We start from the raw sequence: 23,229 nt of genomic DNA, 5'->3' as shown, positions 1-23,229 counted from the left end.
CTAATGTTCACTGAAGAATGAGGACCGTGCTTGGACATGTGATTTTGTTCAACACGTTTCGGACATACTGTAAAAAACGGCTTTTAATATGTGTAAAACCCATGGTAAAAAAAACGCAAAAAAACCCGCAATGTATGAAGATGGCCTAAAGAGAACTAGATTTCCCTTTAAATATTGATAGGTTTGCAATCTACCACAGAGAGAAACACAGATGTAGCAACCTGGATTTTGGTCATCATGCAGGGTAGTCTCGGGAGATTACACTACTATGTATTCTTTAATAAAGTAGACAAATACAGAAGAACTTCGCAAGCAGTGGAAATGTTCATATAAAGATAATGGTATTTTGTACTATTCAATAACATTGTACAGATGAAAAGCTTATCTCAGCTGCAACAGGACAATACTTTATGCAGGAGCCATTTCCAATTAGACTGGTGCATTGAAACTAAACATTGTATATATACAGTGGTTCATACAGCTTCAAAACTGGGCACAGCTTCACTTGCCCCACATTGAATATTTCACAGACAGCTTTTATTCAGACTATAAAATAAAAGGATGAATGGCTGTATTCATACTACAGTATTCAGCTTCTTGAGTAGTCAATAAACTTAAAGGGGGAGTCCATTATGTGTAACGTTTACTGAAAGATAATGCCCTTTATGTATCACAAACATGGATTCCAATTATACACAAGGATGGTTTAAAGACACACCATTACCAAAGGAAGATACGAGACTCAATAAATTTAACTCAGCGCACTTAAACTCAAGGCAAGAGATGTATCAAAATGAATGTGAATAGCAAAAGTAGTGCAATTGCTTATCAACGCACTTTCAGCTGTAATTTTGCTAATTTCCTAGTCAAAAATCCTGAAATGTTCTCAGCTGCAATTAAAATTATTCAACACTCACAGGAAATTAGATTAGAACATTTTTTAAACTTTCTGCTATTCAAAATATACCAATCCAGCAAGAACAATAAAATAGCTTAACAAAATACGTAATTACTTACCGGTAATGTGTTTTTTCCGAACCCATGATGGCACCACGAGAGAGGATCCGCCCATCAAGGACAGGACACCTGCAGGTTAAAAAGGGGCGGTCCTCTCGCCGCCTCAGTTGATTACAAAGCATGAGAGGACCTCCAAAAAAAACAACAGGTTAGTATAAGGCAGTGTTTCTCAACTCCAGTCCTCGAGACCCACCAACAGATCATGTTTTCAGGTTTTCCTCAATATTAGACCGGGAATAATTCCATCACCTGTGCAACATTAAGGAAATCCTGAAAACCTGACTGAGGAAAACCTGAAAACATGATCTGTTGGTGGGTCTTGACGACTGGAGTTGAGAAACACTGGTATAAGGCCACCACCAGAAAAATTGCGGAAGAAGGAAGAAAGGAAGGTGAACCAACCAACAACCCCCTGTGCAGGGTGGGAATATAAGGGTGCCGTCATGGGTTCGGAAAAAACACATTACCGGTAAGTAATTGCGTATTTTTCCCTCACCCTATGACGGCACCACGAGAGAATTACAGCGAAAGGAAAAATTAGGGAGGGACCACAGCCTGTAGAACACGCCTCCCAAAAGGTGAGGTCGGAGAAGGAAAGATCCAACCTATAATGCTTATAAAAGGTCGAGGGTGATGACCATGTGGCAGCTTTACAGATTTGAGCAATGGAAACATCCGCCGTTCTGCCCAAAAAGATGCTACAGCCCGTGTGGAATGTTCCTTCAGACCCACCGGAACGTCAGCACCCCTAGCTGTGTAAGCTAATGCAATGGCGTCCCTAATCCACCTGGCCAGCGTGGACTTGGAACTCTTAACCCCCTTTTGAGGCGCCTGGAAAGATACAAACAGAGACTTGTCCTTCCTCGAGGAACTGGTGACAAGAAGATACTGGATGAGACAACAACGTACATCCAGACAATGCAAACGCCTTTCCTCCGCACGCGTCGGGTTAGTGCAAAAGGACGGCAACACAATCTCCTGGGACGTATGAAACCGAGAAACCACCTTGGGGAGGTACGCAGGGTCAGGGCGCAACACTACCCTATTGTCCAGTATTTGAGTATAAGGAGGGTCAATAGAAAGGGCCCGAATGTCGCTAATCCTACGGGCCGAAGTCGGGCTACCAGGAGGACCGTCTTAAGGGAAAGACATTTAACAGAGATGGAGTCAATGGGTTTGAATGGAGGATCAGTCAGGGCCGCCAAAACCAGGTTAAGGCCCTGTCGTCCCTGATTTTTTTCAGGACAGAGGGGAGAAGGACCAGCGGGGGGAACGCATATGCCAGGGGAACGTCCCACGGGATTGACAGGGCGTCCACTGCATACGGAAGTTCCTTGGGATTGAGAGAGCAGAACTGAGGAACCTTCCTGTTCTGCTTGGTGGAAAAAAGGTCGATGACCGGAACCCCCCACCTGGCCGCGATGAGGTTGAAGACTGACGGGTTGAGTGCCCACTCCCCCTGGCGCAGGCGAGTGCGGCTCAGAAAATCCGCCGCGAGGTTGTCTTTCCCCCTGATGTGAACGGCAGTGAGGGACAAAAGGTGAGTTTCTGCTAGTAACAGAATCCTGTCGGCTATCATCATAAGGGACCTGGATCTTGTGCCCCCTGATGGTTCAGATAAGATACCGTCACCTGATTGTCCGACAACACCCGGGTATGGTAAACGGTCAGTGAAGTGAGAAGTCCAATCAGTGCCCGTTCCACGGCCAGCAGCTCTCTGATATTGGAGGAGGAAGTTGCCTGGGCGACCAGAGACCTTGAATCGAACGGTCCAGCAGGTGAGCCCCCCACCTGGACACACTGGCATCCGTGGTCACAACTCGGGACACCGGGACATACCATGGGACTCCCCTTGTGAGGTTCGCAGGAAACAGCCACCAGTGAAGGGAGGTGACGGAGCTGGAGCTCAGAGTAATCCGATTGTTCAACCTGTCCCCCAGAAACGACTGATGTTCCAAAATGTCCCACTGAAGGGCCCTGGTATGTCCTTGAGCCCATAAAACCGCGGGGAGAGTGGAGGTCAGTGAGCCCAGGAGAGATATAGCCCGTCGCAGGGACATGTGCGGAACTGCCACTGCCTGCTGCACCAGAGCGCGAATCTTCTCCACTTTGTAAGGTGGGAGACGACATTCCTGTAGGAGAGAGTCCAAGGTAAGTCCCAAAAAGACTTGCACTATGGCTGGAAGCAACCTTGATTTCTCCATGTTCAAAATCCAGCCTAGACCTTCCAGCTTTGAACAGACAGTCTGAAGGACGGCAGTACAATGGGTCGCCGAATCCCCCACCACGAGGAAGTCGTCGAGATACGGGATAATGAGGATTCTGTCTTCCCGCAGGTGGGCAGTGATTTCCAGGACGAGCTTCGTGAAGATTCGGGGCGCAATTGCCAGGCCGAACGGTAAGGCCCTAAACTGTAGATGACGCACCGACCCGTCAACCATCACCGCCAACCTGAGATATTTCTCGAAGGGAGGAGCGATGGGGACATGATAATACGCGTCCTTTAGATCCAGGACAGCCATATGACATCCCGGGTAGAGAGACTTGATCGTGGACTTCATCGATTCCATCTTGAAGGACAAGATTTGCAGGTGGCTGTTCAGACTTTTGAGGTTTATGATGACCCAAAAGGAGCTGTCCGGTTTCCCGACCAGAAAAAGAGGGGAGTAAAAGCCCTCTCCCCTTTCTGCCAATGGGACGTCCGTCAGGACCGCCTGGCGCAATAGGGTCTTCACTTCCCCCTCCAAGGCATGTTGTTCGCTCGGGGACGTCCTCGGGGATGTCAGGAGAAAGCGCCTGGGAGGAACACTGCGGAATGGAAGCATCAGACCTGATCGGATGATATTGAGAATCCACGGACTCGAAGAAATACGTTCCCAGGCCGGAAGAAAGTAGGTCAATCTCCCTCCCACCTAGGGAAGGGAGTCATTGGGAAGACTTCTTGGATTGGGAAGGGCCCTTGAACAAGAAACCCTTATCTTCCTTCTTTCGATCCGACCAGGTACTTTTATTCCTGGGGGTGAACTTACGGGTGAACTGCTTCTTACGAAAGGATCGCTTGAAGGAGGGAAAGGACGGGGCCGGAAAGTTCCTTTTTCTGTCCCCAGCCTTCTCAAGAACATCGTCCAGAACCGATCCAAAAAGAAACTTGCCCCGACAGGGAATGGAACACAGCTTAGACTTAACCTGTAGATCCCCCGGGCAACATTTTAACTATAAGGCCCGACGAGCCGCATTAGAAAGGGCTGCTGTCTTAGCCGCTAGTCGAGTGGAATCTGCCGATGCATCTGAGATGAAAGCCGCCGCTCCCTGCAGCCTGGGCAGAGAAGAAATAAATCGTCCCGAGGAACCTTGGTCCTCCGCTTCTTCTCTAATTCGGACAACCACATCAACCAGCCAGAGACCGTGCCGTACAAGTAGCTGCAATGGCAGGCCGGAGAGCACCCGCTGAGGACTCCCATGCGGTTTTAAGGAAGACATCTGCCTTCCGATCCATAGGGTACTTTAAGGATCCCATGTCCTCAAAGGGAATGGAAAACTTTTTTGATGCTTAGCCACTGCTACATCCAAGTTGGGTGCCCTATCCCAGTGGGAACAGGTTGCGTCCTCAAAGGGATACTTGCGCTTGAAGCCGCCTGGAAGAGAACCCCGCTTATCCGGCTTCTTCCATTCCCTGGAGATCAACGCCTGTATCTTGTCCACTACTGGGAAGGTCCTGCGCTTTCTATGCTCCAGACCCTTAAACATGACATCTTGACTGAAGGCTGCAACTTCTCCTCAGTAATGCCCATAGTGTCCCTGACAGCTTTAACCAATTTGCTCGTGCCTTTCACAGGGAAACATTGGTGGACGTCAGCCTCACTGTCAGAGGAAGAGGATGCAGAACCAGAAGACCCACACTCTCCCTCGGATCGACTGGATGGCGAGGCCGGGGAGGCCTGTCTATGCCGTTTACGAGGAGGCTCTTTCAGGGACTGCAGAGAACTCTGGACTTCGGACCGGATAATGGCACGAAGATCACTAGCAAACCCAGGTGTCTCATCCGAAAATGGTCTGCTGGATACAGTCTTTGCAGAGCCGTTTGGACCAGGACAAAGTCAGTTCCCAATTACAGAGTGCGCATTCCCTGTTATTCGATTTGGTAGTACACTTCCGTGGCTTTTTAACCTATGCATGACAGGGACGGAGGGGAGACACAACACCAGGAAAATAATGAACAACAGGTACACATGCCCGAAGATCACTCACCCACCAGGACATGAAGGGTCGGTACCGGTTCCGGGGAAGGAGCTTTCATCAAAGTCTTCCCTCTGGAGACGCCTTTGCCGTCAGATGTTTCTCGGGTCTGTTTAGTGGCCCGGGTGCCACGCTTGCTAGACAAGCTGGCATCTGAGCCAGAGTCGCTCCTGCGACGCTCCGGTGGTTTCACCACTTTCCTGCTGGCAGGAGGGGATGAGGACTCACGCACTGAGTGCCGGTCCTCCTCACGGTGCACATCCTTGTCCATACCGCTGAACCGAAGGCTGTTCGCTATGGCAGAACAATCACCTCCGTCAGGCAGGGAGGACTGGAGGCACCTTCCACTGCCTAGAGCTCCGTTTTGAACTGAGTGTGGCTTCCCCCCTGCGCCTCCGGACTCACTTCCTGGGTCTGACGTCACCGCCGACGTCAGCGCAGGTCAGGTGCGGCCGCCGCGCATGCGCAACGCCCGCCAAAACACGCCCCACGATAGCGGCAGCGTGCAGCACGCTCGGCCGCGAGCAACCCCATCACCCTGGAAGGACCGGCAGGGTGCTGCACTTACCTGCCGCACTGCACCCGCTCATGGACGCAACCCCCGGGGGTCCGCCATGGCGCCTCCAGGAACCCGAACGGAGAGAGGCAGGACCCGTGCCGCCACCAGAACCGCCCGTCGGGACCGAGTAAGGCTTGCTTGTAGATCTACGGCCCCCCAGGGCCGCATCCTGAGGTATCCGTCCAGGACAGGAAACCAAACTGAGGCGGCGAGAGGAAAGCCCCTTTTTAACCTGAAGGTTTCCTGTCCTTGATGGGCGGATCCTCTCTCGTGGTGCCGTCATAGGGTGAGGGAAAAAGTAACATAAGTAGTTTCTCAATATTCGACACAAAATGCCACTTTTAATGACTTCAGCAGTCTCAGACGTAGCCTAGGGCTACAACTACAGCTATGGCCATGACACAGGTTGCACATCTAAATATTCCAAGGTGTTGCTGCTACAAGTGAATGGGGTCAAATTGCGACCCCAAAAGTACCACAATAGGGTAGTTGCAAAAAATCCATTTGGGTCAGATTTTTCACAACTCTCTCCACGCTGTACCGTTTGGGTCACAATGCGACTCCATTCACTTGTATTGAATAGGGATGTAGAAACAACACCTAACAATGTTTGGCCACACAGCTGTGCTGAAATCAAAGTTAGGCCAGAGTCACACTTGCGAATCTAGCATGAGAGTGTGAGGCAGTACCGGGTGGTGCGATGCTAGATTCGCGCAAGTCACTCGCAAGAGTGACTCTGGCCTTACTAAGTAGTCCCAGCATTATTCAATCCCTGGAGTAGAATCCCTCACGAGAGCACAGATTTGTAAATCAGGAGTTGTCTCAAGTGCACCTGTTCATAATAATCAAGGGCTTCATTAGTTTCTAATTACTTCTTGAACCCGCATTGTAAATTAGGATGATTAGTAAAACAGAATATATAACAAGTGGTTTCTTTAAATTCACTGTTCGTGACCCCAGCTATCTCAGATTTATTCAACCCCTGGAATTGAATCACTCATTAGATCACAGATGTACAAATCAGTTGTTGTCGCAAGCACACATCATGCATGTAATCAAGGTCTACATTAGGTGTGTTACAAATCAAAAACATCAAATACCTGTACTGGCTAGTGCTTTGCTAATTGTGACAAATGACTGCATTTAAGTAGTATAACCAAGTCAAAGAGTTGTCGAAAAAGTTTTGGGTGAACAAAAGAAAAGGATACAAAAAAGACAGCAAAATCATTGCTCGGGGTACACATTTCCAAATTCGCCCAATTAAGTGCACAATAAAGTGTCATAACTAGTGCTGGGCGGACCCAAACTTTAAAAGTCCGGATCCCCACGGTTTCAAACTTACCCGAGCACCAGAACCGGGCCCGGGATTCCGGGTGTTGATCCGGATCCGGCAACTCGAGGAATAAAAAAAAAAAAAAAAAAATTAAAAGGAAAAACAAACAAAATAAGAATGAAGCAACCACTTCATACTTTCCAAGGTTCCGTCGCGGCTGTAACTGCTCCCGTGGCAGCTCATTCACTTCAGGGGCCGCTTATTAACTTCACAGCAAATGCACTGCTTTCCCCACCCACCTGCCGGCCTAATGTCTATGACTGGCTGCAGTCAGATGCACCCCCAGCCTGTGTGACAGCGTCTGCCTGCAACCAATCACAGGCGCTGTCTGCGAGTCTATATCGTACAGTAAAAATAAAAATATCTTGCATAGGGTCCCCTCATATTATGATACCCAGCACAGATAAAGCATACGGCTACAGGCTGGAGACCCAAGCCGTGCGATTATATTGGGTGTGTATTAGAATAGGAGGTCGGGGGGGCCCACACTTTAACATCTTCACGACACATGACATACTGGATACATCATGGATCGTGTGAGGTAAATCCCCGCCGCCTGCCGTGGGCAGTCCGTGGCGATCCGCGCACATGGCTTATTTCAACAGCTGAGATGTGTGCCAGCCAGGCGCGAGTGGAATCGCGTTCCACCCGCGCCTATTAACCCTCTTACATTTCGCTGTCAAATTTTGGCAGTGAGATGTATCAGCCCGCTGCCATAAGCATAACTTACCTAGCCCCATCGGAAGTCACGTGATGTGATCACGTGACTTCCGGTGGATGCCATGGTAGCACAGGGTCATGTGAGGACTCCTGTAGCTATCATGAGTCACTTTCTCTCACTGAAGGCACACTTCTCTGTGTGAGAGCTAAACAGCTTTTCTCCAGATCTCAGCTGTGTAGCTGTGATCTGGAGAAATGGGAGAGCGATCAGACTGCTGATCGTTATAGACCCCTAAGGGGGCTAGTAAAATGAACACAAGAAAAGTTAAAAAAAGTTTGAAAAAATTAAAAAAAAAAAAAAAAAAAAAAGTTCAAATCCTCCCCCATTTGGCTTATTGAAAATTAAAGGGTTAAAAAAAATACACATATCTAATGTCGCCGCGTTCAGAAACTGCATGCTGTCGCTGGCTCCTGTTACTGGGTGCATCTCTTGTCTTGACACAATCTTAAAACTGTTTACATTACCATTTTCTTGCTGACCTTGGTCTTTTTTTGCAAAAGACGCTGCTCTATACTGTGCTAATATACATTGCTGCATATATTTGTTCCAGTACGTATAATTTTGTGAGTTGTCTGATGAAGGCCACTACGTGGCCGAAACGTCACATGTTTAAAACAAAATGAATTTGAAAATAAACTTTGTTTAAAGTATACCCTGAAGAGTGCCTTGTTTTATCTTGGATATCTACGGTTTGGAAACTGACAAGTGCACCTCCATTTCCACTTTTTTTGGACAAACTTGTGAATTTTTTTTATCTCCTTAGATAAAAGTAAACCTATACATGTCTGGTGTCTATAAACTCGTACCAAACTGAGACATCACACTGACACATCCGTTTTATCATATAGTGAACATGGTGAATAAAATATCCCAAAAACTATTGTGATTGCACTTTTTTTGCAGTTTATTTTTTTACACTTGAAATTTTTTTGCTGTTTTCCAGTACATTATATGGTAAAACGTATGGTTTCATTTAAAAGTACAGCTTGTCGTGCAAAAAACAAGCCCTTATATGGCAAGATTGACGAAAAATAAAAAAAGTTAAGGCTCTTGGAAGGAGACGGAAGGAAAAAAAAAACAAAAACAGAAAAACGCCAGGGGTGAAGGGGTTAAGCCAGAGTGCTTCAGGTCACCGGAGGTCATACCGTGAAAACTTGAGTATGACCTCCGGTAAACTGAGTGACGTCACTACTGTCAGCCGAGTCCCCCTTGTCAGTGTTTCCTGGAGCCTGGAGAGATTGGACATGTTTTTGGTCTCTCCAGGCACGGATGTAGCAGAGCCAGGACCGTCGTGGGATGTCGTATGGATTACGGCGGAACTTCAAGGGTCTTTTTGGGGTTAATAAAGAGGGGTGCTGTAGTTTATTTCAAATAAAGGATTTTTCTCTGTTTGTGTTTATTTCTTTTTACTTATAGGATTAGTGATGGGGGGCTCATAGACCCCCTACCCATCACTAATTTTGGGCGTGATGATAGTTGTGCACTGTGCACTTAACCCCTTATTGCTTCGAATGCCACTGCACCAGGGCAATTGGGAAGAGCAGGTAAAGCGATGGGATTGTCGCATCTAATTAAAAATTGCAAATACATTATGCTGCCCATACACTGTGTCCAGCTAGTGCTTCTGGAGACACACACCACGTACATTAAGCGGGATCTCCTCTCAAGGTCCACATGTTTGGTATTGGGGTAAACTGTAGTATAGTCATATTGTGGGCTCCGAGTGGATGAGGGCATTTGGATTAGAGAGTGCAGATTTTGCTGGTTTTCTTTTTTTTTGTGGGAGCCATAGCGTTTATTTCCAGAGCCTTTGTGCTACCAGTAACGTGGAAGCCCCATTTATTCCTGTTAACAGATGACAGACCTGAGAGGGGACCTGTGTTTTTGTGGGTTACGTTGAATGCAATTGGTGATTATTTGGAGTATAGAACATTTTGGATCAGTTTACAACTATCCTTTGCTCTATGCTGAAACATCAGATTAATCTATTCACTATAATGAGGCAGCAAAGTTACTCTGGATTCTGCTTGGTCTCTGTTCTGTGGTGTTCGTCTTTTCAAAGGTGCAAAAAGCTGTTGCACACACATTTACACACGCCTAAATTGACATGTAAAAAGATGGACACCGCCGGAACAAACAGGTCAGATGGTAGTTTAAAGTGACTCCGTCTGCGTCATCACAGCAAATTTTTTATTGGGAATTTTGTCTGAATCACATTTTTCAGAGATTTACATAATCCCTGGTGTAAGCACTCAGCATAGAGCGCAGGATAAATGTGAGTTGAGCCTTACTGCAATTTTACGAAGCAGAATGAACACATCAACAGCAGTTGAAGAATTGGCTGTGAGATGGCGTGTGGCTACAATCGCTAATGGGCGGTATGTACCACGAAAGTGGTGGGAGCCTCAGGAATACTGGCACCTGTAATGCCACAGTTTATTTGTTTTCTTTCAGTATTCAAAGGGTGAGGCTTTCAGGTGACTAAAAGAGATGGGTGGGTCTGGTCACCTGGATACCCGCCCATGTGTGTGTTTGACATGTGGCTGACAGGTCACATGTCAAGTATAAGTAGATCTGCTGTTTGATGATGGAGCAGAGTGTGTGACGCTGTGTGCAAGAAGCCTCTGAGAGCAGTGCAACATCGACCGGAGTCAGTGTATGGGGAGACTGCTAAATCTCCTGGGTGGAATAGATTTAGATTCCATGGAGCGAACCTGACCGGGGTTGGTGAGTGGAGCTGAGTATATCTCCACTTGGATACATGACAACCATATCCCAAACCTGTGCAGGTGCACTGTGAATTAACAGACTTTAAGCAGTGATTTACCATGTTACCTTGTTTATTTTGCCTGTAAAGCCAGAGGATGCTCATGTTATGTTTGAGCATCGGTTTGTGCTGTGTTTAAATAAACCACCTGGACTTCTTAAAGAGACAGTGTTCCGGAGTCTACCTCGCATCACACCAGAGTGAGTAAACACCCCCCCATTATACAGTGTGTGAACTGTGTGCAACGTCACATGGCTTTATTATTTTATTTTTTTTTACACCGTTCACCTTGTGGTATAAGTAATTAGGCAGCTTTATTCTTCAGGTCAGTATGATTACAGCAATACCAGACCTACATAGCTTTTTTTAGGTTTAGCTACTATCACACTAAAAAACTTTTTTTTCTTAGAAAATATAGTTTTTTTGCATCATCGAACTTTGAAGGCTATAGTTTTTTTTATTTTTCTGCCAACAAAGTCATGTGAGGGCTTGCTTTTTTTGCAGGATGAGTTGGTTGGAGTTTTCATTGCTACCATTTTGGACCACATAATATTTTTTGATCGCTTTCTATTTCTACTTTTTGTGAGGCAGAAATGAGAACACGCAATTCAGGAACCCCCTCCCTCTCTCAGCCTCCTAAATGCTGAAATCTCTATTAATTGCTGCATTTAGAGGGTTAAACAGCCAGGGATGGTGAGGACACAGGCTCTGGCTGTGAACATTGGAGCTAAGATATCACTTAAGCCAAGCTCCCGGCGACAGTCGCGCGAGCACAGCTCCTGTGATGCATGATTGCCATGACGTACTAGAACGTTCATTTTCAGTAAATCACTACAAAATATCATGTACTGGGATGTCAAATGTTGGGAAAGGGTTAAAGAGCTGCAATTTTTTTCTCATTTGAGTATTAAATTAAATCTGCCATTTTTTTTCCACAATACATGCGGTGTAATTTTTTTATGTTAATTTCATACGCATTTCTTTTATGTTTTTGCTGATAGGATACAGCAGTGGAAAAATAAAGAAAACAGACAATGATCTCTACACAATTTTTGGACTACTCTCTTGATTTGGGTAATCTTCTAACATGCAGTGAAATGTTACAATTCGCAAACTCCTAGGCAGTCCAGGTATTTGATGTGTTTAATATTTCATAGTGATGAGCGAATAGTAACTATTCGTGTTCAAATTATTTGTAATGAATCCCAAAGTACTATTGCAATATTCATCATGAATAACCAACCTAATGCAAGTCAATGGCGAACCCACACATTTTTCCGGCAAATCTTCAAGTAACATGCTCAGGTTCTCCATTGACTTGCATTAAGTTCATTATTCGTGACGAATACCGGAATAGTACTTTGGTATTCGGTACGAATAATGTGAACACGAATAGTTACTATTAGCTAATCACTAATATTTAGCACACCTGATATACCTAATGAAGCCCTTGATTACATGCATGAGGTGCGCAGGAGACTATCTAATTTGTTAAATCTGTGATCTAATGAGAGATTCTATTCTGGGGGTTGAATAATTGTGAGATGGCAGGTGTCAGTAATTGTGGCAGTTTGCTTTGAATTTAGAGAACCACGTTTTCCATCCTATATTTTACTAGTCCATCCTAATTTGCATTTGGGGTTCAATAATTTTGATTGCATCTTCATATTTCTGCAGTACATGTTTAACAGTAGAGATATTTAGATATTGATATATTTTCCTAATCACAATGCCCATGACTTGTAACTGCACAGATCAAAGCTTCAAAATATTGAGTAACCAGTCACTTCAGTATATATGAACCAGTAACTATTATGTATCACTTCTTATATGGGTTGTCTGTTCACATGGCTAACCTAATCTGAGAACAGCATTGCGTAAAGACAGAGACCCTGGTTTCAGCAATATATGTCACTTACATGGCTGCTGGCTGTAGTTTTGATAAAGCATTGTTTTATTAGCAGGATAATATCACTTGAGGATTTGTTTATCTATTACCATGTAGTCTTCAATATTCATGAGCTATCTGTCTATGCACAGCTTTCTACATGGGCACATTGTACACAGAATGCTGTCAATCAGCGATGTGGGCGGAGTTAAACAGAGGTCAGCATTCAGAGAACGGGTAGGTCTGAAGCAAGTAAAACAGTGATATCAAAACTGCAGCAAGCAGCTCAGTAAGTGAGATATTGCTGGAATAAAGCCTGCTTTACACCTTACGATCCAGCATACGATATCGTATGCGATCGTAACCGCCCCCATCGTATGTGTGGCACGTTCAATTTGTTTCATGTGCCGCACAAACGATTAACCCCCGTCGCACGTACTTACCCGTCCATACGACCTCGCTGTGGGCGGCGAACGTCCACTTCCTGGAGTGGGAGGGACGTTCGGCGTCAGAGCGACGTCACGCGGCAGCTGGTCAATAGAAGTGGAGGGGCGGAGCTGAGCGGAACGTAAACATCCCGCCCACCTCCTTTCTTCCGCATTGCTGGCCGGGAGCCGCAGGACACAGGTAAGATCTGTTCATCGTTCCCGGGGTGTCACACACTGCGATGTGTGCTACCCCGGGTACGATGAACAATCTGACGTGCAATTCTAGAGAAAGGTACGATGTGTATGCGATGAACGTTTTACCGTTCAATCGCAATCGCACGTACCTGTCACACACTACAATGTACCTTACGATGCCGGATGTGCGTCACTTACGACATGACCCCGCCGACACATTGTAAGATACATTGCAGCGTGTAAAGCGGGCTTAAGGGTTTCTGCCCTTATATTATGCTACTATCAGATGGGGTAGTAAAAACCTGGTGATAGGTACCCTTTAAAAGGATTGTCTAGGATTAGAAAAACATGCCGTGGATACATGTAGTTGCACTTTGATAGAACCTCACCTTGTTGGTGGGCTGCAGGTAAAATTCTACTAAATAAGTGAATTGCTCACAATGTTATGGGAACAAATCTGAAACTATATTAGATATACGAGTTAAGATACTGCAATTTTTATTGTGGAATGATTGTGTGCTGTAACTTTTTTTTAAGCTACAGAAATGTATGAAACATAACTAGGGCTCCAGAGACGCAGGATTGAAGTCATGGCTGTCACTAAAAAAACAAATATATATATTTATATGGTTCCCTGAGATCCTGGAGAGAAGCGCTTACTGAACTACTTTCATCTTACTGCAGACTCTTGCTCGCATGGGTTACAAGCCTCAGCGGAAGTAATTTTCCCTTGACATGCATTCATTGATCTATTAACTATCAGACGACTTCTAAGCTGACAGGTGTCGTTATATAACCATCATCACATTGTGTTCCTCAGGAATGACAGGACATGAGAGAGTGGCATGTCCAAGGCAAATTAAGTAGCTGTGCAGGAGATACAGTCAGCTGTCTGCTTTCTTCGAGACAGATTATGCCCTTCTTACCATGATGCCCATTAATCAGAGCAGGGCTGAAGGAGCTTCAAAGATCTGAAAGTTAGAAAGTACACAATATTCCGTGCAAATATACAAAGTTTTTTTCTGTTTTAATCACCTGCACTGTCTGGTAGTCCGCCGGATTGAATCCTTTGACAGTCACTTCCCGGAAAACCCTTGGCTCCTGTGTGCCTTTGGTCAGGTCATAGTAATAAATAATACCTAAAACAAGAGTTCCGGAACGTGAATTGAGTACACATAGATCACGAGAGGAACAATGGATCTGAAAGCACTATGGTCGGTAATGAATGACAAAAGCTGTGCACCGCTACAAAACAGCCGAGGGTACATTTATGCAGTGAATAATTTATAAGCACTTACTCAGAAGAAAATGAAGCCCTTTATAAAGACTGCTCAATTATTCCTTATAAAGGTTTCAGGCTGGAGATGGTAACTGAACAATGTAAATGTCTGCACGTTTCAAACTAAAACCAACGTAAACCATAAAAAAAAGAGTTCTAGCAATCACATTTATCATAATACAACTTTTGTTACTGGTCACACAAGAAGGAGACCATCACTGATGTCCCCATAAACAGAGTTGGTAAAAGCAAAGTCAAACTGAATATTACATTTTCAGAATTAAAAGAAATGTATATAGGGATATTAAAGAGACCCCCCCACCCTGGCACTGAAACGTGACCATACACTAGTCACAAGAAAAGAAAAAAAAAACGAAACAGCTCACCGAAATAACTCAGTATCTTACAGTCTGGAGCTCCGATACATTCCTGCCAGGACGGAAGCGATAAAGTCAACAAAATCCGCCTTCACAAACTTCTTTATTCTTACAATGGCAGGCATCCTTAATCATGATATAGCAATCTATATAATGATTAAGGATGTCTGCAATCTGAAAAGCGTAGGGGAAAAACAATTGGAGAAGTGGCATAAGCTGTTCATATGAATTTTAAGAATAAAGCAGTTTGAAGTTTGTGAAGCTGGATTTTGTGTGCCTAAAGGCCGCTTTACACGCAGCAACATCGCTAACGACATATCGGTGGGGTCACAGAATTCGTGATGCACATCTGGCCTCGTTAGCGACGTTGTTGCGTGTGACACTTACCAGCGACCGCTAACGATCGGAAAAGTACCAAAAATCGTTGGTTGTTGACACGTCGTTCATTTCCCAAAAATCGTTGCTCGTTTGGTACGCAGATTGTTCGGCGTTCCTGAGGCAGCACACATCGCTACGTGTGACACCCCGGAAACGACGAACAACAGCGTACCTGCGTCCTCCGGAAACGAGGTGGGAGTGACGTTCATGCGGCTGCTCTCCGCCCCTCCACTTCTTTTGGTGGCCTGCTGTGTGACGTCGCTGTGACGCCGCACGAACCTCCCCCTTAAAAAAGAGGTTGTTCGCCGGCCACAGCGACATTGTTAGGGAGATAAGTTTGTGTGACTGGTACCAGCGATATTGTTCGCCACGGGCAGTGATTTGCCTGTGACGCCCAAACGACGGGGGCGGGTGTGATCGCTAGCGACATCGCTAGCGATGTCGCAGCATGTAAAGCGGCCTTTATAGATTTGTCCAGTATAGTCACCCTGCCTCGTGATTTTCAGTTTGCCCAATGACTCCTAAGCAGTGCCTCTCCATCCAAGTTGACCGCACAATAACATCTGAAGCAGTGGTAGGTCTAAACAACCCCATGCAGTGGCCATCTTGGATGAAGACAGTCATTGTGCCATAAATATGCAGACATTGAATATATGAATTTAAAAACTGCATTGCAATAGGCTAGATTTGTAAAATTGAGGTACAAATTGGCTAATTTGTGTTTTCCCACGAGCAACGACAGGCCATACCTTTTTTTTTGATGGGACACTAACATGTTATATCAGACATACCTTTCAAAAAACCAAAAGACAAATTTAAAAAGATATGTAGGATCAGCACTAATGAAAAACAGTCTTAGCTCTTGTTCAGACAAGTATATTAAAACAGACATGCGCTGTTTGTGTGTCCATGAACCGCACATTGAGAGAACATACAGCCATTGTAGTCAACGGTCTGCTCTGAAAAAAAACGCAATGCGCAGTACTTTGGTAGTGGTAGCAGACAGCATGTTCACTTGACAAATATGCCGATCAGCAGACGGAGCTGCACACTGAGCCAGTCACGGTCACAACTGTAGATGGGACTGGTCTGAACCTTTGTAAGATTGTCTGAATCCCGCCTAAGTCCGTATAATATGCTCATCTGAACGCGCTCGTAGGCTGATGGGAAGAGTGCTCAGCTATCTATGGGGGTAGTCACTACCCCCAATTGTATGCTACAAAAAAAAAATCTAAACTAATCCGGCCAACCATGAAGCAAATGTGAACAGGTGCAAGATGCTGTGACAGTGGCGTCAGTACATTTTGAGTGGCAAAACTAGGATGTACTAGCCTATCTCAGCTTTTTGGTTTTTATATGTAGGAAGTTCTAGATTTAATGAACAAATATGTGCATTTTCGTTGGCTCTCCATTGATCACAATGATCTATTCTCTACATACCCCCCGAAGGCGCTGTAGCCGAAACGCACGTTGGGGTGGTAAACAAAAGACTCTGAGGACGGCAGCTATCGCCTGTTAGGTAAAAATACAAACTTCCCTATATCACCATTTGTGCCCATGGTATTTGGATATGGATGCATCAGAATGTTAGCTACCAGTTAGACAGCATTGATGTTAAGCACTGGCACTTTACTTATTGTCTTTTATCATGTGGTATTTTCTGCACTACCCTGTAATATACTTGGGACATTATTGAATAACAATGTGCTATGTACACCAGAGTTTTTTTTCTGTAGAAAGCGGCCCCCTTTTCCCTTTGTTGACAACTATTGTAGTCTCTGTGAGTGTTGTTTCTACCCCTTACACTCAACTTATACTATACTATTGAATAAAACCTTAATTACTTTGCTATGGACTTTTGAGTTGATCTTTCTTGTTTTTGTTTGGTAGTTATTTTTTACCAACCTGTCCCATTTTTAGGCCTGTATTTCCATTCATCGTATGTTCATCATATATGGTATATTATTAAAAACTTCCAGTCTAATCAGTTGTCCTTTTTGATCAACATTTACATGCGGTTTACATTTTGACCTTTGTAATTAAGAAATTAGATAAATTTGAATATTGGTTAAAAAAAATAAATCACAAATTCATGGCCACTTCATTTTCATTACAAATACGTCCCATCTGGACTAAAGGGGGCTTTACATGCTACGATATCGTTAATGTTTTATCGTCGGGGTCACGTCATTAGTGACGCACATATGGAGCCATTAACGATATCGCAGCGTGTGACACTTATGTGCGACCTAAAACGATCGCAAAAGCAGCCAAAATCGTTTGCCGCAGAGAGGTCGTCCTAAAACAAAAAATAGTTTACCTCTCATTAGCGATGTTGTTCCTCGTTCCTGCGGCAGCACACATCGCTATGTGTGACACCGCAGGAGCGAGGAACATCTCCTTACCTGCCTCCACCGCCAATGTGGAAGGAAGGAGGTCGCCGGGATGTTAAGTCCCGCTCATCTCCGCCCCTCCGCTTCTATTGGACGCCTGCCGTGTGACATTGCTGTGGAAGGAGGCGGATCGCCGGCCAGAGTGACGTAGCAAAGCAGGTAAGCCGTGTGACGGGGGAGCGCGATTTTGTGCGCAATGGTCAGCGATATGCCCGTGTCGCACAAACGATGGGGGCGTGTACATACGCTAGCGATATCGGTACCGATATCGCTACTGTGTAAAGCCCCCTTAAGGCCTAAGCCACACGGCATGAAAATCGGAGCGAGTGGAATGCGATAAAACATCGCATTCCACTTGGACCAATATTAGCCTGTGTGTCAGCACTCATGAGCGATTATTTTCTCAGCCCTAACCGGACCGAGAAAACAATCGCAGCAAGCTGCGACTGTAATGCATTCCTGGTTTCTCTCGCACCCATTCAAGTCTATGGGGCGGGAGATAATCGCAATGCACTTGCAGTACACTGGTGTATTGCGAATGCAGTGCGAGAATGGCAATAGCCGGCTACGAAGTGCCGGGCCACCCCTCCTCAGCGCTGGCCCGCCCCTCCTTAGTGCCAGCCCGCACCCTGCAGCTGAGCTCAGTCGCAGTGACACTCGGCTCCCGCTGTGCTGCCAGTGTGAGCAGAGTGTCATGCGAGGATTGCAATAGTGCCCCTTGTGGCCCTGGCCTTATCTGAAGTGTGCATTCAGACACAGCGTCTTTGGAAAAACACTGCCCTTTTTTTTAGGTAAAGCCAAGAGTAGGAGCAAAATTCATATCGTCATATTTCCATTCCCTTAAAATCCACTTCTGGATTTGGTTCAAACAAACTATACGAAAAAAATTGCATGTGTGACTTCAGCCTAAAGGAAGAATATTCCCTCTCAACTCTTCTACCATCTTCCTCTTTGAAGTAGCATCTAAGATTTTTTTTTAGCTGGAGTCAAAACTAATGGTTAGAAATAACAAAATGAAAGTGATGTGAAGCCGTTATGCTGTGCGACATCAGCACTAATAAAAAGCAGTACTCATCTAGATTTTCTGTATTTGTTTTTGTGTGACAACAACAAAGTAAAACTCTATAATACTGCAATGGAGAATAACACTGCAAAGCCTAAAGTAAGTTTAAACTAGAACAGGAGCATTTTTTAAAAGAGCTCGGCTTTGTGATAGCGAGATGGATGAAATAGTTGATTACAGCGCTAGTCTTCCATTTGTCAATACGGTGTGACACGACAGTCTGACTTTGTTAAGTGACTGAACAGTCGCAAACTGCATAGGGACAAAGCGGGAATCAAAGTTGTATATATATTCATACATTTCCAGAAGAAAAATCAGAAGCAGCACAAGAGTTTTAGGATTTAATACTTTAGAAATGTCAACTTATGGAAAATACAAGTATTTGCTTTAAAAGATATTTCAGGGACGATAACAGAACTATATTCTGATAAAAAAAACCCCATGCTCATAGATTTCCCATGTGGAATAAATTGCTGAAGTTGACATATTTCTTGGTGCACAGATTCTCTGATGGCTTGCAATCTTTTAGATATATTCTAAAAGCCTTAACAAGATGCAAACACTGCCGCCTTATTAAGATGCTTCATGGAAAGCAAAGTGCCTTATACTCTTTTATTGCTGTAGGAATGATGGCCGAAAACATCACTTTTTAAGAAGATTTTCACTATTGGGCAACCCCTGCTTAATCAATTCATGGCCCCAATGGAAATAAACAATCTATACTCGTCTGTCACAGGAACACCATACCACAGATGTCAATGTTGCTGTTGAGTGAGTGACATGATATTATGTCTTCTATTGAACCAGAGAAAATTTACTAACCAACCATAACTTTAAAACCATCCAACTAATATGAGTTAAAGGGAACCTGTCACCAGTTTTTTGCCCTATAAGCTGCGGCCACCACCAGTGGGCTCTTATATACAGTATTCTAACATGCTGTATATAAGAGCCCAGGCCGCTGTTTAAAACGTAAAAATCACTTTATAATACCTACCTAAACGGTAGCTGCGGTGGAGTTGGGTCATATTGGCGTCTTCGTTCTACGGTGCCGGCACCTCCTCTTTCAGCCATCTTTGTCGTCCTCCTTCTGAAGCCAAGGTGCATGATGCGTCCTACATCCGGCATTGAGGTCTTGCGCAGGCACACTTTGATCTGCCCTGAGCAGGGCAGATCAAAGTATTGTAGCGCTCCTGCGCAGCACCAGTGAGTATGTATGACGTAGGACGTGTCATGCACAGGCTTCAGAAGGAGGACGAAAATGGCCGAAAGAGGAGGTGCCAGCACCGGAGAACGAAGACACCCATATGACGCAACTCCACCGCAGCGTCCGTTAAGGTATAAAGTGATTTTTACCTTCTACATAGCGGCCTAGGCTCTTATGTACAGCATGTTAGAATGCTCTATATAAGAGCCCACTGGTGGTAGCCACAGCTTATAGGCCTCAAATCTGCTGACAGGTTCCCTTTAAATGAAGTTATTTATAAAGACTGTCCACTTATGACATCATAAATGCTCTGATATCTAAGGCAGGCACTATATAGACAACAAGTCCTCTGGAAGTATCCTATGGTACCTGACATCAATATCATTGCAGCGTACTGCATCTGCAGTAGTTTTTTTGTTTGTTTTTTTTAACTTTATCCTGTAGTTAGTCCCTTAATATACTTACCTGATTTCCTTTTCGATTACATGTCTTTATGTTATCTAAAAGGGGGCCACCATCTCAGTCACCACAACAGCCTAGAGTAAGAAACTGCATTGAATATACCACTGAAGTTCTCAACATGAGGGACAGAAAAAAAAAAAACTATCAGAGTTACTGATGATAACTCTAAAGGTCGTGTCACACAACTGTAATATAAAAGTTGACCGTTCAGGCTTCAGAATGTATACCAGTATAAATATGTTAACTTATTTTAGAGTAAAGATGACCAAACCTCAGGCTCGGAAAATGACTTGAAAATGTCCCTGGTAAGTATCACAATGTGCTTGTGTCTGTGTGATGAGCAGCATTATGCACACTGTGGGAAGTGTATGATCAGCTCAAATTTGACTTAAAATCAGCGTTCTGAGATGTAATGTTCACGGAGAAATTAAAAAAAAAAAAAGCACGGTCCACCGACCTCTGGAAATGTTTTGCTTTCAGGCCACAGCAAAACATTTCCGGAGGTGGGTGGGCGGTGTTTTTTTTTTCCTCAAATTTCTCAGTGAACAATACATGTCAGAACACAGAATGTAAGTCAAATTTCAGCCAATCACACACTTCACCCAGCGCGCACAATGCTGCGCATCACACAGACACGAGCACAGCGTGATACTCACCAGGGACATTTTCACGTCATTTTCTGAGCCCGAGCCTCGAGCCTGAGGTTCACTCATCTCTATTTTTGAGAACATAAAAGGGAGAGAGGATGGTAATCAAAGTTATCACAGCAAACAGAGAATGTACTGGCTCTAGCTGCCAATTTCATGTGGTTCTTATGCATCATGGGATTGACGGCAGAAAACAGAGAAAGAAAATGCAGAGAAATCTAAGAATCCAGATGAAGGCTGTAGAGAGGCAAATTAAAAAAAGGCTGAACTACAATGATGTAGATACAGTGTGAGTAAAAAGTGTAAAGTCTGATTGACAATCAAGGGATGGATGGCAAAATGGAAACAAAAAAACCTGCTAGATAGCTCCTTTAAAGAAGCACTCCCATGAAGATTTAAAAAAAAAAAAAAAAAAGTTTATTTGATGTAGTGAGTCTTTGATAAAGAGGTTGTCTGGTCTTAGTATACAAGTCTGTGGTCACTTTGTGCGACTACATTCGTGAATCCTCACATAATACGCACTGCGAGCTATGAAGAAACTCTAATGTCGAACTACACGCATGCGGCAACATGCCGACTAGGCTGAATCTGCCATCAACACAAGTGTATTAAGCAAGGCCGAATACAGTCTAGTTAGAATGTAGCCGGAAGTATGAAAATTGCTTACTTGCGGTCACATGACCCCGTGCGCCCAGAAAATCCTCACAGCACGCAATGTGGGGTTTCACAATTCTGCTGTCACAGAGTTCGGTACAGATTGGACAATTGCAAGTTTTGACATTTTAGTAGGTTACCAAGACATACTCAAAATACAGTTATATAATCAATATGGGCTTAAAGTGCAGACTCCGCTTTAATTTGAGGGTACTATCTTCCTAATTGGAGTAAAGGTTTAGGAACTACAGCTCTTTACGCCTCTTTTTCAAGAGATGAAAGGTAATTGGACAATTGTCTCAAACGTTCTTTAATGGGCTGTTCTCGTTAATCCATCATCAATAAAACAAGTAAAAGGTCTGGAGCTGATTCCAGATGTGGCATTTGCATTTGGAAGCTGCTGCAGTGAACCCACAACATGCTGTCAAAAGAGCTTTCAATAGAAGAGAAACAGACCATCATTAGGCCAAAAAAAGAAATCCATCAGAGAGATAAAAGAAATGTTAGGAGTGTCCAAACCAGCAATTTGGTACATTCTGCAAAAAGAAAAAAAAAAAAACAAACAACAAAAAACAAAATGAGCACACAGGTGAACTTGGGAACTCAAAGTGTCCTTGATGTCAACGTAAAATAATAGTGTTGGATGATCACAGAATCCTTTCCATGATGGAAAAAGAAACCCTTACACAACAAGCATCCAAGAGTAGAACACCCTCCAAAAAGTAGCTTTTTCAGTATCTAAGTCTACTATAAAGAGTAGACTTCATGAGAGCAAATCCAGAGGGTTCACCGCAAAGTGCAAGCCATTAATCAGCCTTAAAAATGGAAAGTCCAGATTGGACTTTGCCCAGAAAAAAAAACATCTAAAGAAGACAGCCCAGTTCTGGAAAAGCATTCTTTGGACAGATATAACCTAAGATTCACCTTTACCAGAATGATGGCAAGAAGACCGTATGGAGAAGGCTTGGAGCGGTTCAAAAGCCAACGCACACCACATGCTCTGTTAAAGGCAGTGTGAAGAAATGGGCATGCATGGCTTCCAATGGCACCAGGTCTCTATTGTTTATTGATGATGTGACTGAAAACAGAAACTAACCAAATACTAAAGTGTTAAGAACTATACTTTCTGGTCAGATTCAACCAAATGCAGGAAGGCTAACTGGACGGCGCTTCACAGTACAGAGAGGCAATGACCCAAAACATACTGCGAAAACAAAACAGGAGTTGATCACCATATCTTAGCCGCATCAAGTATGCATTTCACATATTTAAGTCAAAATGTAAAGTAGAAAAAGCCACAAACAAGCAACAACTGAAATCAGCTGTAGCAAAGGTCTGGCAAAGCATCACAAAGGAGAAAAGACAGTGTTTGTGATGACCATGGCTTCCATCGTTCAGGCAGTCATTACTTGTAAAGTATTCACTACAAAGTATTAAAAATGAACATTGCTTTAATGGTAAAGTAAATTTGGCCAATTACATCTGAGCCCCTGAAATAAGAAGGCTTTATAGAGAAATGGTTGCAATTCCTAAATACTTTAAAGGATATTTTTGTTCATACCCTTTAATTAAATCTGAATGTCTCCACTTCAATTGTCTTTCAGTTGCTTCATTTTAAAACAAAA

At 44.2% G+C, this 23,229-nt stretch overlaps 1 protein-coding gene across 2 annotated transcripts in view; it reads right to left on the bottom strand.

The window, feature by feature from the left end:
• PREP (prolyl endopeptidase) overlaps nt 1–23,229 on the bottom strand; it is a 212,627-nt gene that overhangs the window by 73,323 nt on the left and 116,075 nt on the right. For both annotated transcript variants that reach the window (XM_075340082.1, XM_075340083.1), the window contains exon 10: nt 14,180–14,283. In XM_075340082.1, the coding sequence (XP_075196197.1) occupies nt 14,180–14,283 (104 nt within the window). The remainder of the gene's footprint in view (nt 1–14,179; nt 14,284–23,229) is intronic.

Source organism: Anomaloglossus baeobatrachus, chromosome 3 (genome assembly GCF_048569485.1).
Source record: "Anomaloglossus baeobatrachus isolate aAnoBae1 chromosome 3, aAnoBae1.hap1, whole genome shotgun sequence".
NCBI classification, from domain to species: Eukaryota; Metazoa; Chordata; class Amphibia; order Anura; family Aromobatidae; genus Anomaloglossus; species Anomaloglossus baeobatrachus.
This window is presented reverse-complemented; position numbering and strand designations above follow the sequence as displayed.